At 32.3% G+C, this 16,929-nt stretch overlaps 1 protein-coding gene across 3 annotated transcripts in view; it reads right to left on the reverse strand.

Annotated features, from left to right (window-relative positions):
• The window catches only part of LOC143079738 (transmembrane protein 231-like), a 28,310-nt gene extending 13,533 nt beyond the window's left edge, over positions 1-14,777 (reverse strand). For 2 of the 3 annotated variants that reach the window (XR_012979471.1, XM_076255291.1), the window contains exons 1-3: positions 14,629-14,777; positions 5,055-5,221; positions 471-599 (exon numbers count right to left, since the gene is read on the reverse strand). Coding sequence is in view for 2 of the 3 variants with exons in the window: in XM_076255291.1 (XP_076111406.1) it covers positions 471-599; positions 5,055-5,221; positions 14,629-14,767 (435 nt within the window). In the remaining variant the exon portion in view is untranslated. Of the gene's footprint in view, positions 1-470; positions 600-5,054; positions 5,222-9,527; positions 9,562-14,628 lie in introns of those variants that run through there. The other variant, XM_076255292.1, reaches the window with a different exon arrangement.
• Between the last annotated feature and the right edge of the window lie 2,152 nt (positions 14,778-16,929).

Consider the following 16,929-nt stretch of genomic DNA (forward strand, 5'->3'; position numbering starts at 1 on the left):
CATTACAAAAACTCATGAAATGTTTTTTACATAACCTGTAACTTATTAACAATTTCATTGCTTTTTGTCTAATGAAAATTTCGTATGTGTCATTTATTTTCAGCTTGATACAAATTGGTTTTTAAAGGCTTTTTTAAAATTTGTTGATTTTACCACTGTGCTGAACTTTTAAGAAAAAGCTGCCATTTTGGTCATTCTGACAGGTAAAGAACATTAAAAGTAACCAGTATTAAGATGATGTTGACGAAGCTAGTGGAACCCTAATTTGCCAACTGGTTTCAGAGGACGATTCTACCTAACATAACTACTCTGGACTCAAAGAGATCTCAATGAGATGCCAAAAAGCTCAAAATGGCCATGCAAGCTTTTAAATTATATGGCTTATTAAAAGTAGATCCATAGTTAAAAATCTTGTCTTGTTTAATAATTTACAGAAACCTAAACAATGCTATATTCCTCTGGGAACTTACAAATAACTTGTATTGGAAAATAAGAATCAGTTTCACTCCGGTGACCTTTTCTGGGTCCTGAAGTGGCATTTCTAAATGTAAATCTAATCCATCAGCTTTACCGTCTCTATTCCAATCCTCTTCTCTCGACTGAAAATAAATAGGTTTGTCAGTTTTCATAACTCATCAAAATTAAGATAAATACATTTACATACGGTATGCATTATTTGATAATCTGTGTGTGACATGGGGGGTCCAATTTCAAACTCAATATTTTGTATTTTTTTTTGTCTTACCCTATTACCGATACTTTAAATTTTATAATTCCAAAGTTTCAGGCAGAATGAAACAGACACATTGAATAATCTTAAATTTTAATAACATACATCTCAAAAAATTTGAACAGAAACCATACTACTTATAAACAAGTTTGGTAATAAAACAGTTAAAAAAACATTGCTCAAACCTTTTCCAAATGAAAGTCAATAGAAAAAGAAAAATTTTAAAACCAAAATTTCCATCTTTTCTGCTAAATCATATAATAACAATCAAATTGAATAGCTTAATTTGAAAAAAAATAATAATAACTAGTGATTGAAGTTTTTGCCAATAAAAAGAATCTTAATATATTTCAGTTAAAATAGTAAACTTTGAAAGCCCTGAGTTTTTGTGATCATTTGCAAAAAAAAAATGTCATTTCATTGTACTGTTTTTATGTAATTGTATGTAGAAAAAGCCTTCTATTTTCAGTATTTTGTCACACTCCTGACATATGTTACAAAGATTGAAAAATGCTTTAAACTTTCACAAAAATTCACTTAACACATTGCTATATCATTGATTTCAAATACTGATATCTTTTGCCATAGAACAGGACTTTCTTTTTAGGGCCATTTAAAAATAAAGGGCTGCGCTTTAGCGCATGATACGCCCGTTGCTCTTTTAACTTGTCTTTTATGCTTTAAATGAATTTATATGATCAACTAGAAATAGTGTGAGCCCTGTCAAATACCCCCCCCCCCCCCCAAATAATAAATAAAAATGCACAAAAAAATTGGCACTATTAAGGCTACCTCAAATTTAACTAAGTTTGTTGTCTTTAATTTTTCATCCATACATAAAATTTTGTGAAAGTGTTAGTTATTGTCCCAAAATTGGAAAAATCCCCCCTTTTTTAAGCATAAAAATTCATACCACGGAAATGTAAAATCTGAAATTTATAAAAATTGAAAGGGAGCTTACATCAATAGATATAAACAATTCACCAAAGTTTCATGGACATTGGTGAAAGCCTTTTTGAGTTATTGTCCGAAGTGTTAAAAATCACCCTTTTTTTAATGAATAAAGCCCCATAAATCCAAAACTTAAAATCTGAAATTTAAAAAAATTGAAAGGGAGCTTACATCAATAGATATAAACAATTCACCAAAGTTTCATGGACATTGGTGAAAGCCTTTTTGAGTTATTGTCCGAAGTGTTAAAAATCACCCTTTTTTTATGAATAAAGCCCCATAAATCCAAAACTTAAAATCTGAAATTTATAAAAATTGAAAGGGAGCTTACATCAATAGATATAAACAATTCACCAAAGTTTCATGGACATTGGTGAAAGCCTTTTTGAGTTATTGTCCGAAGTGTTAAAAATCACCCTTTTTTTTATGAATAAAGCCCCATAAATCCAAAACTTAAAATCTGAAATTTATAAAAATTGAAAGGGAGCTTACATCAATAGATATAAACAATTCACCAAAGTTTCATGGACATTGGTGAAAGCCTTTTTGAGTTATTGTCCGAAGTGTTAAAAATGACCCTTTTTTTTTATGAATAAAGCCCCATAAATCCAAAACTTAAAATCTGAAATTAAAAAAAAACGAAAGGGAGCTTACATCAATAGATATAAACAATTCACCAAAGTTTCATGGACATTGGTGAAAGCATTTTTGAGTTATTGTCCGAAGTGTTGAAAATCCCCCCTTTTTTATGAATAAAGCCCCATAAATCCAAAACTTAAAATCTGAAATTAAAAAAAACGAAAGGGAGCTTACATCAATAGATATAAACAATTCACCAAAGTTTCATGGACATTGGTGAAAGCCTTTTTGAGTTATTGTCCGAAGTGTTGAAAATCCCCCCTTTTTTATGAATAAAGCCCCATAAATCCAAAACTTAAAATCTGAAATTAAAAAAAAACGAAAGGGAGCTTACGTCAATAGATATAAACAATTCACTTAAGTTTCATGGAAATTGGTGTAGGTGTTTTTGAGTTATTGTCCGAAGTGTGGACGACGGACGGACAGACGGACGGACGGACAACGGTATACCATAATACGTCCCGTCCCGGGCGTATAAAAATACAAAGAGAGGCACCCAAAAATGTCAGGAGTGTGACAACTGTCTTTAAACATCTACCAAAGAATAGATAGGACTAAAATGTTTTCTTCTTCTTTATTTTTCAGAAGTAGCTATTCCAAAGAGAAGAAAAAAATTTATTACAACTGTGATATGTTTATATCATAGATGTGGGAGTGCATTATATATGTCAGGAGTGTGACGCTTTTTTTAAGACATTTTCTGTCAATTCATAATTTCACAAGGACAAGTCCCACAAGTTTCTTTGTGTTAGAAATGTTGAAACCAAGTTATATTCCTATCATTTACCTCTTAAATGTGTTATTTATCATGATTGTTTTGGCACAATGAGTTTTAATTAGTTATTTTTCTATTTGTTGTGCACAGTAATGCAAATTTATCAAAGAAAATAAGTGTGTACAACTATAATATCATATAGGAAAGTGAGGAAATGAATTTTGTACAAAATAGAACAATTATTTTGATTTAAAATGGTATATTTAAAGATGTTTCAAGGATTAACCATTCAGATGTAATTCGTCACACTCCTGACATGAATTTAACAATTTAAGAAAAATATGAAAATTAGCTTTATTTTTAGGACAGATAGTTGAAAGACAGCTAGTAAAATGAAGAAACTTTTGGTAAAACTTCCACTCCTTAAAACATCTACTAGATTTGCTGAAATAAGCAGGGCAAAATTCTCTAGAAGAAATCAATCAAAGAAAGAGACATCGAAAGAGAGAACCCGCAAATACTGGCTGAATCTGAAATTAAAAAATGATCACAGGAAGTTGGACCATCTTTAACAAAATAAAAACCTATAAAACCAAGCTAACAAAAAAAGGCTTAAAGAAAGAAGAACTTTTGAATTCCAAATTTTATAAACAATATAAAGAAAAACAAAGGCAGTGGCAGAGAAACAGTAGAAAAAAGGAAGAAAGATGAAAAAGAAGTTGGGTTGAATAAGGACTTAGAATCGAACAAAAACAGCTCAAAAATTCAAATGAGAACAGATCTGTGACTGTGTCAGATTCCAGATCTACAGTGAGAAAACCTTCACAACACACAAGAAAATAACTGCCACAAAACCCAAAAGCTTATGAATGATCTCGTCTAGAAGGCCATTTCTTCTTGGTGTAGCATTTTTTATGATGTGTACTCTTCCAAGCATTTGGGTTCTGATTATATTTTGGATTGGGAAAAGAATGTGCTACATGTAGTAGCAAGAATAAGACCTCTCTAAAGAGAGTCTGTTAACAGTTTGACCAATCTAGACTGAAGTGTGATTTTACAGATTTTTAGGAGAATTATTGAGAAAAGCTTTTACCATTGCTATTTGTCTAATGTGTCTTCATGTACACTTGTCTAAGAGTCGCTAGAATAATACTTTCTCAAATGTATACACTTGTACATGTATGTATTTAAAGTGTCTCAAACAAGTAAACCTTTTTTTAAATCAAAAATATGTTTATAAATATCTAAAATGTATTGCATTTGTGTTTGATTACTGAATCCTCTTTCTCTTTAAAATTCAGGCCAGTATCTTCGATTACCCAGTATTATCCAGTAAAACCCATGTTTTCCCAGTATTTACCACTGGGCTTGGCAATACTCATAAAACCCAGGTTTTTGCCAACCCTGACTGAGGCCCAAGGAATATGTTTGAATGTACATGCGCAAGTTTTCAATACTTGTTTGTTGAGTGGAAAATGTTTTAATACCCCTATTATTGTGAAAGGAATGCATTTTTGAATGCCGCTTTAATTGTTAATTTGTAAGTGAAATACATAATTAAAAGCCTTATTATTGTGTGTAGAATAGGCTCAAGTTTCATGGAATGATTTATTTATAGGAACTTTTATTCAGATCTGCCATTTTCCATCATGCAGGATATATATTCATGATCATAACTTTTTTTGACCAGTAAGAACAGAATTTGATGGGTTTTATTTTAGAAAGTGATAGGGTTATTGGCCATTATATAAAAATAAATGTCTATTGAGAAAAAAAAAACTTTACAGAGAATATAAAAGTATAAACTAATAAAAAAAACAACAGCTGTATACATGTATGTAGCAACATGACTTATGAGAGTTAGTTACATATTGACAAATTTGATTTAGTGAAAGAAGTGACCTACAAACTTGCTAGACTCTTAAAACTGTACAAAAATTTAACAGCTGAATTTTATAACTTCAGAAACCTCTTCCCAATATATCTGTGTGTTCTGTATTACCCTGTTGGTTGTCTTACTTGAATCAGTGGTACTCGTAGATTTTGTTGTTGAAGTTGGTTATATCTTTGGTAAGTACTATAGGTAATAAAATCGCCTTCATTTTCTAGCTCTAAAACCAGGAGTAGCTGCCTCTTAAACTCTATGTCAGGTGTTTCCTCATAAAAACCTTCCTTTAACCAAAAGCCTGAAAATATACATTAGAATAATCAAAGTTTGTCAAAAAGGTTAACAATAGATATAGGAAGATGTGGTATGAGTGCCAATGAGACAACTCTCCATCTAAGTTACAATTTATAAAAGTAAACAATCATACAATGTAGGTCAAGGTACGGTCTAGATCTTCAATACAGAGCCTTGGCTCACACAGAACAGCAAGCTATAAAGGGTACCAAAAAATTTCTAGAGTAAAACCAGTACTATTGTTTGTCTTAAATTACTGGAGGATAAAGGCTTTTTCCCCAAACAGTGCAGTCTCAGTAGTAATTGTGCATGAATACAAACTAAAAAAACACTCATTTAAACATTTTTCATGCCTAAAATGACTATATGTGCAGATTAGAGGGTATATTTGATGTATCATCATGGACATCACTGACAATAAGGGGTCTTATTTCAAATGAGGGTTTACCTCTTGAAAGGGGGTCTGCAAATTGAAGTTCCATTCAAATTCATGGTTTATTATTAATTTCCCAATTTGATAAAAATGACGCATATTTTCCCAATAAAAAAGGGTAGATGTAGGTTTGAAAAAAGCCAACAATATCACTGAAAACCATAAGTTCACTAAAGCGCAAGGCAAACTTCAAAAAAAAGCATAAGACGTCCGTAACTTTTTGATCGAAACTAAGCAGACTGTCCGTAACTTTATTTTCAGATGTGGGTAAAAAACTTTTGATTTAAAATTTTAAGAGTTATAATTTCAACAATTAATTATATATAAAGGACAATTAACATCATGAAACCCCTTATTTGTAACCTACAAGGCCGTTTATACTGCTCTTTCAGCACAAAATGTGATTTTATGAACGCATCATACTTACACAACAGAAGTTTTAAGTGGCGTTTATAGTACTCGATCCTGGTTATGGTTTGAACTTTTATTAACTAATGTGTATCTTTAATATCGACGTTTTTCGCTTCGGCCATGGCTTTGTAATTCTCTTTAAATTTTTTAGTTTAATTATCTGTCGGGTTACTTTCACCTCTGTCTCTTTTTTATTTTTTTATGTGTATTTTGATGAATACTCTTTGATGCGGCTCAGTATTTATACATCCCACCAGTTAGTTATAGTGTTATGGTTTTTTGAATGTTTCCTAGTATGTTTTTTTTTCTCTCTTTGTATGTTATCAGGGATTGTTATACCTGTTGTCTTAGTTATTTATATTTTCATTTACACTATGTTGACTGCTCTATTCCTTTTATTGTCACTGACTTTTACCTATTGTGTCTTTTAGTTTCGTTCAATTTAATGAAATTTACTGCAACTTGCATACATGTAAAATATGCAACTAGCTGTAAAACTAGACCAGTGTATCCATTTTTACAAAATGTCCTTTCTTCAAGTTTTTTCATTTACTGCAAATCTTAAATGTTCAAGCATCGATTGTAACAGTCCACTTAATTATAATCGAATCGTAATGTCATTGGACTTAAAAATTAAGTGATTTTATTTTTAATTAATGGAAATGAATGTCTTTTGAATATACTCGTTTTTTGCTGAACCTTTGATAATTGTCATGTGATTTTTTATACAATATATCGATATGCGTCAAAATAACACAGATAAGAGACTCAGAACCTAAATCACCCAGACGTAGCAGCGTGTCGCAATATCGTGCGCAGCGTCCCAGTGTGCTCAGATTGCCAGCCCCCTTTTATTTTACTGTCAATGCTGATGAGATTTTTTTTTGGAGGGATGAGAGAAAAGTTTTTTGGCTTTAAAAGACAGAAAGAAGTTTGTGCACTGAAGTCTTGTATAGTCTATCCACTGCCTGGGCAATTTGGGTTTCCCTACAAAATCCCCGATTCATGCTATAGCTACCCTTGTCGTTGCTGGCAAAAATTCAGTAAGTGTATACATGCCACATGAACATGTATGTGTAAAAAAACTTTTTCAAAAACAAAAATCAACAATGATGTTTCAACAGTTTATCTTTAATGGTTGGAAACCACCCTCTGAACTGGGCAATTAGGGTACACCAACGTCATACAAAATCAGACCCGAGTTTTATGGATTCATCGTTATTTTTTTCATATTATTCCCTATTTTGTCTTCCATTGATACAATGAATTATATCATAATAGAAATCTACTTAATTTCGTATTATGTATTCGATGCAATCTCTATCATAAGTTTAAACATTACATCCACGTATGTCGATTCAATGAGAGTTATACCCTATTGGTATAATGAACAAGAGGTCGGACATCACAACGACAGCAAACCGGATTTATTAATATTTATTTGTATCCTGCCAATATCACAAGAACCATAACTGATGAATGGTGAAAGTGAAAATCGTCAATATCAAATTTGACCTCCATTTTGTCATCAGTATCAACATATTAAAATTTGAAAAGCTTAGGTTGAATGGTTCATGAGTAAATGCACGGACACGACTGGAAAAGCCATTTTTCAATCTTTCAAGAACCATAACTCCTGAATTGTAATAGTCAAAATCGTCATTATTGAACTTGACCTCCATTTTGTCATCAGTAACAACATATTAAAATTTGGGAAGCTTTGGTTGAATAGTTCATGCGTAAATGCACGGACACGACTGGAAATGCCATTTTTCAATCTTTTAAGAACCATAACTCCTGAACGGTAAAAGTCAAAATCGTCATTATTGAACTTGACCTCCATTTTGTCATCAGTAACAACATATTAAAATTTGAAAAGCTTTGGTTGAACAGTTCAGGAGTAAATGCACGGACACGACTGGAAAAGCCATTTTTCAATCTTTCAAGAACCATAACTCCTGAACGGTAAAAGTCAAAATCGTCATTATTGAACTTGACCTCCATTTTGTCATCAGTAACAACATATTAAAATTTGGGAAGCTTTGGTTGAACAGTTCATGCGTAAATGCACGGACACGACTGGAAATGCCATTCTTCAATCTTTCAAGAACCATAACTCCTGAACGGTAAAAGTCAAAATCGTCATTATTGAACTTGACCTTCATTTTGTTGTCTGTAACAACATATTAAAATTTGAAAAGCTTTGGTTGAACGGTTCATGAGTAAATGTACGGACAACATTTGGTTGCCGCCCGCCCGGCCGCCCGACCGCCCGCCGTACATCCCCAAATCAATAACAGACATTTTTGTCACAAAAATCCGGTTAAAAAAGTTACGGACAAGTTGCTTTTAAGTGACGGACAGCCTAAGTGTTTTTTCAAATCGTGCTGTGATTGTTTATTTTGTAGAATTTTATCACCTGTTAAGTTTAGGGGCTTCCCTAAACGATTAATACACCTTTTCAATTCAGTGGTTTAAAGTCATAAGAAACGAGTGACCGGTGAAAATTAATGTTCTTCCAATTCTTGAAATGAACCAATGCATACAAACATCATATAAACTTAGTCTTCTGTGCACGAATTTATCATTTTTTTCGTGTAAATTTCGTATAATCGTTAATTTTTTTTTCAATCGGTCAGTGTTGTAATCAAAGTTCGTGTTTTGAAGCCGAAGTTTAAAGATTGTCAACAATCGACAAAAAATCAACAAAAAAGCATGGAAATTGAGCACGTGTTTAACAAGTAAATTCACATAATAGTTTATTTTAAGGACATCCATGCGTATTGTAATCACCAGATTTTTACAAGATGGGTCACCCTGAGGTCTCTTTGCATACGTAAAATATGTCGGGGGAATTGCTTCCTGGAAGGAAGCAATTAAAGTAAGGATGTACTTAGGTGAGGTTAGGTGAAAATTAATAAATTAAGAAGTTAAAATTGATACTATAAGCTGGTAGAGCATCAATCAAGGATAAAAATAAGCTAAAAATATTGACAGGTCATGGACCTCCTTTTCGAGATATTTGAGATTTAAAATATGGCGGGAAAAGGCTGACTCGGACTTTTACCTTATATTTGCATTGGTATCATTAGGTCTCAAAACAAAAGAAAAAAAATTAAGAATCTTTTAAAATTTTGGTAAATGACCTTTCATGAGCTATTAAGTCTTATATAAAAAGATAAATGGGTGTTATGGGGCAAAATATTTTACATTGTATTGTATGGAAAAACACCAAGGAGTCCAAACATTTAACACAAATTCCAAAACCTCACCTAAGTACATCCTTAAATATGAATAAATTAAAGAATATTCTTCAGAAAAAAGTATATGTACATAAGTTTTACAATGAAAACTATCCATTGAGTTATAAAAAAACGTATGGATTATTTTTTTTTATTTGAGGTTTCTTATGACTTTAATTGATGCATTCATGGTATTGTTATTCTATAGAAAAGAAGTCTCTAACCGACGCAAGGCGGCTCCATCTTGGGCTGTGGGTAACTTAAATTACCCACAGCCGTTTAAGCACAGTGATATGATAAGGACTAGAAGTATTGTACATTGCATCACAGTATTCATAATTGCCACATCACTTCAGTCATGTCAGTGTGAATTCTAAAAGTACAAAATAGAAGTCTGGTGCATATTACAAGTAATGTTGTCATCCTTACATATATGTTATAACGCCTATAAAACATAATGAAACTTTTTTCAATTCCAGTAATGCATATGATACAAGCTTTTCCACCTGAGCAAATAAGTGGGAATAAGAATCAAAGTCTGCAACAGAATGATATGACAGAAAGACTTGTATCTGTTTTAAAATGTGTCTCTCTAAGGCCAACCTTAAAAATATGTTTGTTTGCAGTTTTCCGACTGTACCTTCAGCCTGAAGGGTCGGTAGGTAGGAAAAATATTTTATTTTATCAGCCAAAATACAGTTTAAACAAGCAGTTACACTAAACCAAGTTTCTTGTGAAGAAAAAAACCCATTTTAAAACAACAAACACTGGACATGCTGAAAACCAACATCAAATGAACAGGCATTTTCAGATAAAAAACTTTTTAACCAAAACATGCAAAACTGAAACTTTAACATAGTGTCATTATCCAATTTATGACATAAAATATGGTATAATTATTAAATACTGGAACACTTATAAACAAGGAATGTCATTATGACTAGAACTGTTTTAAAGAAATATATTCAGACATGTATGCTTCTTGACTAGAATGTTTTCATGAGTAGAGTATTTTCATCAGAAAAATGTAGATATTAAAGATTTATAAGACAATGTATTAAAGAGTGTATTTTTAATAAAAAAAAAAAAAATAACCATTGAATCTTCCTCAATTGAAAAAAAGGCAACTTGAAAAAAAAGTATTAAGACATTCGACTGTTTTCATATTTCTAACAATATTTAATTATATGTGATAAGGTTCTATTTTTGCCAAGCTTTAATGAAAACCAAAGAAATCTAAAGTTTGGGGTGAAATCCATAGCACCCCATTAAAAGTAAATGGTCTGTACTGAAATGTTTTTAATGCATAAAAAAATTGGCAGCATAGGTCCTAAGGACATGTTTTAATTGAATTCACACAGGCCACACACTCAGTTTGGGTATATTTAATATTGTAAGAAAGAGAATAATTGCAATGAGTGGGGCAGCCCCCCTTATCCTAAAGGAGCATACTCATTGCAATCGAAGATAGATTTAATATAGAGAGAGTATATTTATTTTTCAAGCTAACCATTCATTTTCTCTACACCTTTGTGTAGTTAGGGTTGCTTCTTATTGATTTGGCATGATCTATATCCATAAACATTTCAAATGAGCCCATTTCTCCGTACAGGCGTGTTTACAGATATCCATGAAGATTTAAGTCACGGAGGAGTGGTTTCATCTTTGTTGTCTTCACAACGATTTGTAGAAAATATGCCATACTTCAAGCTGCTGTCGAATTATTTAACCACTGAAATTGGTTCCATAAAGTCAGGCTCCACAGATTCTGTACCCGATTTGTTTGAGACAGAATGGTTATCGTGTCAGTTATGAATATCCGTTGCATCATCGTCAATGATATCATCACACATCATTACATGTGCCTGAATCTGTATAAACAGTTTACTAATAAACTTTTTTGTTTGTTATTTGTCTTAAAATTGACACGAGACGACAGCGTAAAGTACTCCTCCGTGACTTCATGGATACCTGTAAACAATTTCCATGTGCTTTATCATTAAATGGTCACATGAACGCTTGATGGGAAGCTAAGAAAAACCGAACATGAAATGCGTAATTGACCCAGACTTTAAATCATTTCCGGAAAGGACCCAAAATTCCGGATCGCGTTAATAGAAGTATTAAAAAAAATTTCTTCAAATTTAAAGCAATAAAATTTTCACAGTCGGGAGGATTTTCAAGGGTCGGTCGGTAAACTGCAAACAAACAATATTTTAATTTAAGCCTAGGTTGTACATGTATATATATTGTACATGCAAAATACCTAAACATATATATGTTTAGGTATTTTGAGTAACGGGAAAAGTTAAAGAGGGTCTTAGTAGCAGTGTTGGAAGGGTGCCTTGGTCATCTTTTTCTGTTTTATTTATTTTTAATACAAATTTTCACTGTTGCTATATCGTAACATTGTATATTGCTTTTAAAGCAAGAAGTATGTAGACATATTTTAGAATATATTATTAAAGTGGGTTACTCAATGCTAGGAAAAAAATCAGATTGAGTTATCTTTCTTTATTTGGGTGGGCTCTTTCTTTGGAGGATTATAAACAGTACGTAGAAGATGTAAATATAATCAACAATACGGCGGCCGATTTTGTTATTTTTGTATCAAATATGAGGGCAGTCAATGACAAATACGTCTGAATTTGCTATTTATTTCATGGAGAACAAGTAAAACGATGTCTTCCACAAGTTGTTTGTGGTTTTCAACTTTCTGTCATTACGTTTTCTCCATGAAACTACGGTAAACATTGCGAATTGTGCCCAAGTTGTCGTACGCACATTTCTTCGAAGATAATTGCCGACTGACTGATTCTATTTGAATGAATTAATGTTGATGATCATTTATGACCCATCCGATTAACAGATTACCTACATGTATAACAACAGATTATGACACCAGCTGTAACCGTTGATTAGCTTTGGGTCGTAAACAAAGTCATAAACTTTTAGCCAGGTAAAATTTAGTAATTAGCGGATCATATCAATACGAACAAAATAATATACAATCGATCTTCAAAAAGGGCAGGGTGCCCTGGAAACCGTAAAAAGGGCATAGGGCGGGCGCTTCGCCCTCTGAAAACAGCCTAGCTGGAACACTGCATGCGTCTGTAGTTATTATTGTAAAAGTACGGATTTTGGTCATAGCTGGTCTGGTTCCGATCCGTAGTAAGTAAACGGTCAATGGCAGACGAATGAAAGAAAATTTACAAAAAAAAAGGATGTTTGACAAGCTATTTGGAAAGGAATATGACTTTTTTAATGCAATAAATGGATTAAACATTTACTGGAGGCAACTTTTATCACGATTAAATGAAGTAACATTGACCGTAGTTAGTAAACGGTCAATAACGGATGAATGAAAGAAAATTTACAAAAATAAAAGATGTTTGACGAGCTATTTGGAAAGGAATAAAACTTTTTTAATGCAATAAATGGATTACCGGTAAACATTTACTGGAGGCAACTTTTATCACGTTTAAATGAAGTAACACACTTATTTTGCTGCCGATAGTTAGATTGATGTAAGTTCTCGAGTTCATTGTACATGTAGGTCACAAGTACCAGAGGAGTATGAAGGGATAACAAAGTTGTCTTTTTATTAAATAATCTGCTACACACTGTAAAGGACAATACCTCAACCTTTTTTCTTAGAAAATGAATCTTTTAGGCCACACCAATTTGATTCCTTGTTCGACGGACCCGCCCGCACCTATTTTTTTCAAAACAGAATTTTTTTATTTTTTTTATATTCCCGCTTCCCGCATCTGGAAATGCAATCATGTCCATTTCCCGCACTGTTTTTGTTGTAAATATTATAAAAAGATATCAACATTTGTTTTTAAAATCACAGTCTAACCTGTATATAACGATTTTAAACATAAAAGCACCCCACCTCACTGTGTAAATATCTGTGAGAATATTTGTTTCAGCTCCGATATAAATTTATAAATTAACAGCAGAAATACCTGTAAAGTACAAAAAATTGGTTTCTTTCCCCCTTACTTATATTCCCTATCAAAAAATGTTCATTGTTAGAATAAAGTACGAAGAACTTCTGAAGGATTTGCCTTCAACTGCAATTATATTGTATGCTGGCAAAACAAAACTATCCATAGCCGCAGCATGTTTATGCACCTGTCCTGATTGATTCAGGGGCCTGTCGTTCAGCAGTTATCGTTTCATGTTTGTTGATGGTGTTCATTGGTATTTTCCCGTTTGGATGAATTAGATCGTTGGTTTTCCTGTTCGAATTGTGTACGCTAATAATTTTGGGGTCCTTTATAGCTCTGTTTGGTCTGTATCAAAGCCCTGTTAAAAAGGCCGTACTTTGACCTGTGTTTGTTATTATCAGGTTGAGAACAACCCTCCCTCAGACAAGGGGTCATTTTACTGTTTTACTGATGAAGAAAAAAAATTAGAAATACCAAGGATATGTATAGTTCTTCTATACAAAACCTAAAAGAGGGGTCCACTTATTTTGAATAATATTAAACTGTAATAAAGTAAATGTGTTAATTTAACATGGTTAAAGTCCAGGAATATTACAAAATTCCTGGACATGTTTTGACCATTTAATACCAGATAGATATATAGTTCTTTGAGAAAATATGAGCCCTTTTGTACAAACAAATATATTATAACTTATATTGATCCCTCATAAAACATGTAAAAGGGATATTTATAACATTAAGGGGTTGCCCCCAAACTGATTATGACTTGGATGGAGAATTGTCTCATTTCAGTCACACATTTTGTCTATGTTTGTATACCTTGCCGACTCTAAATAAAGCTAATTTATTATTTATTATTACATACATAGACCAGATTTAATTATTTCTTGGTAAACAAGGAAAAAAATACTTCTGAAATTAAAGAAATGTCAAAGTACAAGTGATAAATCAAGTTTTAATGTTGTCAAAACCTACTATTTTATGTTTACAAAAAAAAATTATAATCGCTCGCCTTTACTTTTCAAGCTTCGCCTCAAAAATTTGCAAATTAAATATTTTTTCATTAAAATTTTCAAATCGCTCGCTCGCCCCAAATTTTGGAGTCCAAAAATCCGTAGAACAAGAAATTAAATTGGTGTGGCCTTATGTCTGAATTTCTTTATATATCAATAAAAAAATTGATGTTTCATCAGTTTTCTAATTATCACCGATCCCATTTCCGCTCTCAATACGGAAAGCTGGTCAACATTTTTTTTTATTTACAAATATATACATGAATCTGTATAAATTTGTTTTTGTCAACGTGCTTCAACTTGATATGACCGGTGAAAAATCTTGGTTTTTTTTATTTTTCTTACATCGCACTTACCATAACTCCTATAAACAACGAAAAGTGGAGGGATTACTGTAACAAACAACACCACAACTAGAATTATAGATGCCTTTGAACAGATATGGGTTTTGTAACGTCGAAGTTCTGGATGAGAAAATACTTCGTACACCGCCATTTTCAAACAAAGCAGGAACGACGTGAATAAGATATAACATAAATGAATTATTAATAAAAAAAAAATATGTGCCTTATTTTCTGTGTATAATCATGATTGATTACTGGTATTTTTTGCATCATGAGTAAATTGATGAATTTTTATTTATAAAATTGTTTTTATCGACCCTTTCGCCACTTAGCTCAGGGTGAATAAAAGTAAAGCAGTACGTGAACCTATTTTTCAGATAAACTGGAATCCGCTTGTAATTTACGCTACACTTGAACAAAGTATAGTTTAGTAGTCAGTCGAGAAGCAGCTTATTTTTTAAAGGCATACGAGTCATCATAAGGAACTACAAGAGACCAGAAACAGGATCCATAACCAACAACATGAGACGTCAGCTAGAAATTGACGAACGCTAAATAGAAGAAAGTTAAGAAGACACAGCCTCCGTCTGATCCTGATATACATGACAAGGTATATGACAAGGTGGTTGAGGGTCTGGTGTCGACTCTACCAGCCGACAACAACTTTGTTACTCCATCATGAAGACCGAAAAGGACAACCAAAGCCAAAAACATTTGCTTATTGTGAAACAAACAATATAATATTGAACGGCAAGTAAAACAAAAGAGGGCTTTAAGGGCATACGATACAGTTTCGATCCCATACAAGCTATTTTTCACCTTAGCAATTCAGATTTGTAATAAAAAAATATATATACCTCAATGTACAACTTCAAGAGATAAACTAAGGGGTCGAAATTTTAGACATTTACTCTAAAAAATATGTGTTTATATTTCTATTCTTAGGATAGACACACCTGATTTTTTTATTTCTCGGCGACAGATAAACACAAGCGGAATTTTGTAGAAACACTATCATGCCAAAATCTTTTTAAATAAACTTGCTCTTCAGTTCTTTGACGGATAATTAAGTGCCTTGATTTTTAACAATTTTCAGGATAATAGGAAACTGAACCGGCATTTTTTGCTGAACATTATAGCAGTTTTATTATTTTTTCAAAGTTGACTTTTTCATTAGAATTGGTACAAATAATCTACATACGTAATAAAAACTAAAGCCAATTTTAAAAAGAGGGGTCCATGTACACTTTTTCAAATTAAATCAGTTTTAATCTTATTGCCCGTTATGCCAGACAGCCACAATAAAAACACTCATTCTTTGTAGAATCAATCAGCTGCCATAGAAGGTAGTGCATGCTGATTCTGTAGAGGAATTCAATATAAATTATCTAGAGTTCATGCAAGATTTAGATATAAATTCAACAGAAACAATAAAAGAACTCCTATTAACATTGAGTCATTTTCAATTCTCCAAACTAGAGGCTCTCAAGAGCCTGTGTTGCTCACCTTGGTCTATGGGCATATCAAACAAAAAACACTCCCCAACACTGTAGAAGATATTGTATTTCTGATCTTTTAGTCTGTTTAGTTTCTTTGACTTGGCCAAGTTTGGTTAAATTTGTCTCAGTAGTTTCAAGAGAAGAATTTTGTAAACGATTACAAAACTGATTGTCAAAAATTTACTATGAAGGACAATAACTCCTAAAGGGGTCAAATAACCATTTTGATGTTGAATTTTTTATAGATCTTACACTGTTGAACAATTTTTCTGTTTATAGTTTATCTCTATCTATTACAATATTCAAGATAATAATAAAAAACTGAAAAATTTCTTTAAAATTACTTATTATAAGACAGCAACCCATCAACAGGTTAACTGATGCGTCTAAAAATTTCAGGACAGATAGGTCTTGACCTGATGGACATATTCATTACTTGTCAGATTTGCTTGACATGCTTTAGTTTCAGAGATATAAGCCAAAAACTGCATTTTCCCCCTATGTTCTATTTTTAGCCATGTCAGTTACTTGATTGATAGGCGGGGTCATCGGATACATTTTTAAACTAGATACCATAAGGATGATTTAGGTCAAGTTTGGTTTCATTTGGCCCAGTAGTTTCAGAGGAGAAGATTTTTGTAAAAACTTGCAAAAAATTAAGAAAAGTGTGAAAAGTTGACTTTAAAGGGCAATAACTCTTAATGGGATCAATTGACCATTTTTGTCATGTTGACTTATCTGTAGATTTTATTTTGCTGAACAATTTTGCCGTTTACAGTTTCTATGAAAATATTCAAGATACAGTAATAACTAA

Source organism: Mytilus galloprovincialis, chromosome 6 (genome assembly GCF_965363235.1).
Source record: "Mytilus galloprovincialis chromosome 6, xbMytGall1.hap1.1, whole genome shotgun sequence".
NCBI classification, from domain to species: domain Eukaryota; kingdom Metazoa; phylum Mollusca; class Bivalvia; order Mytilida; family Mytilidae; genus Mytilus; species Mytilus galloprovincialis.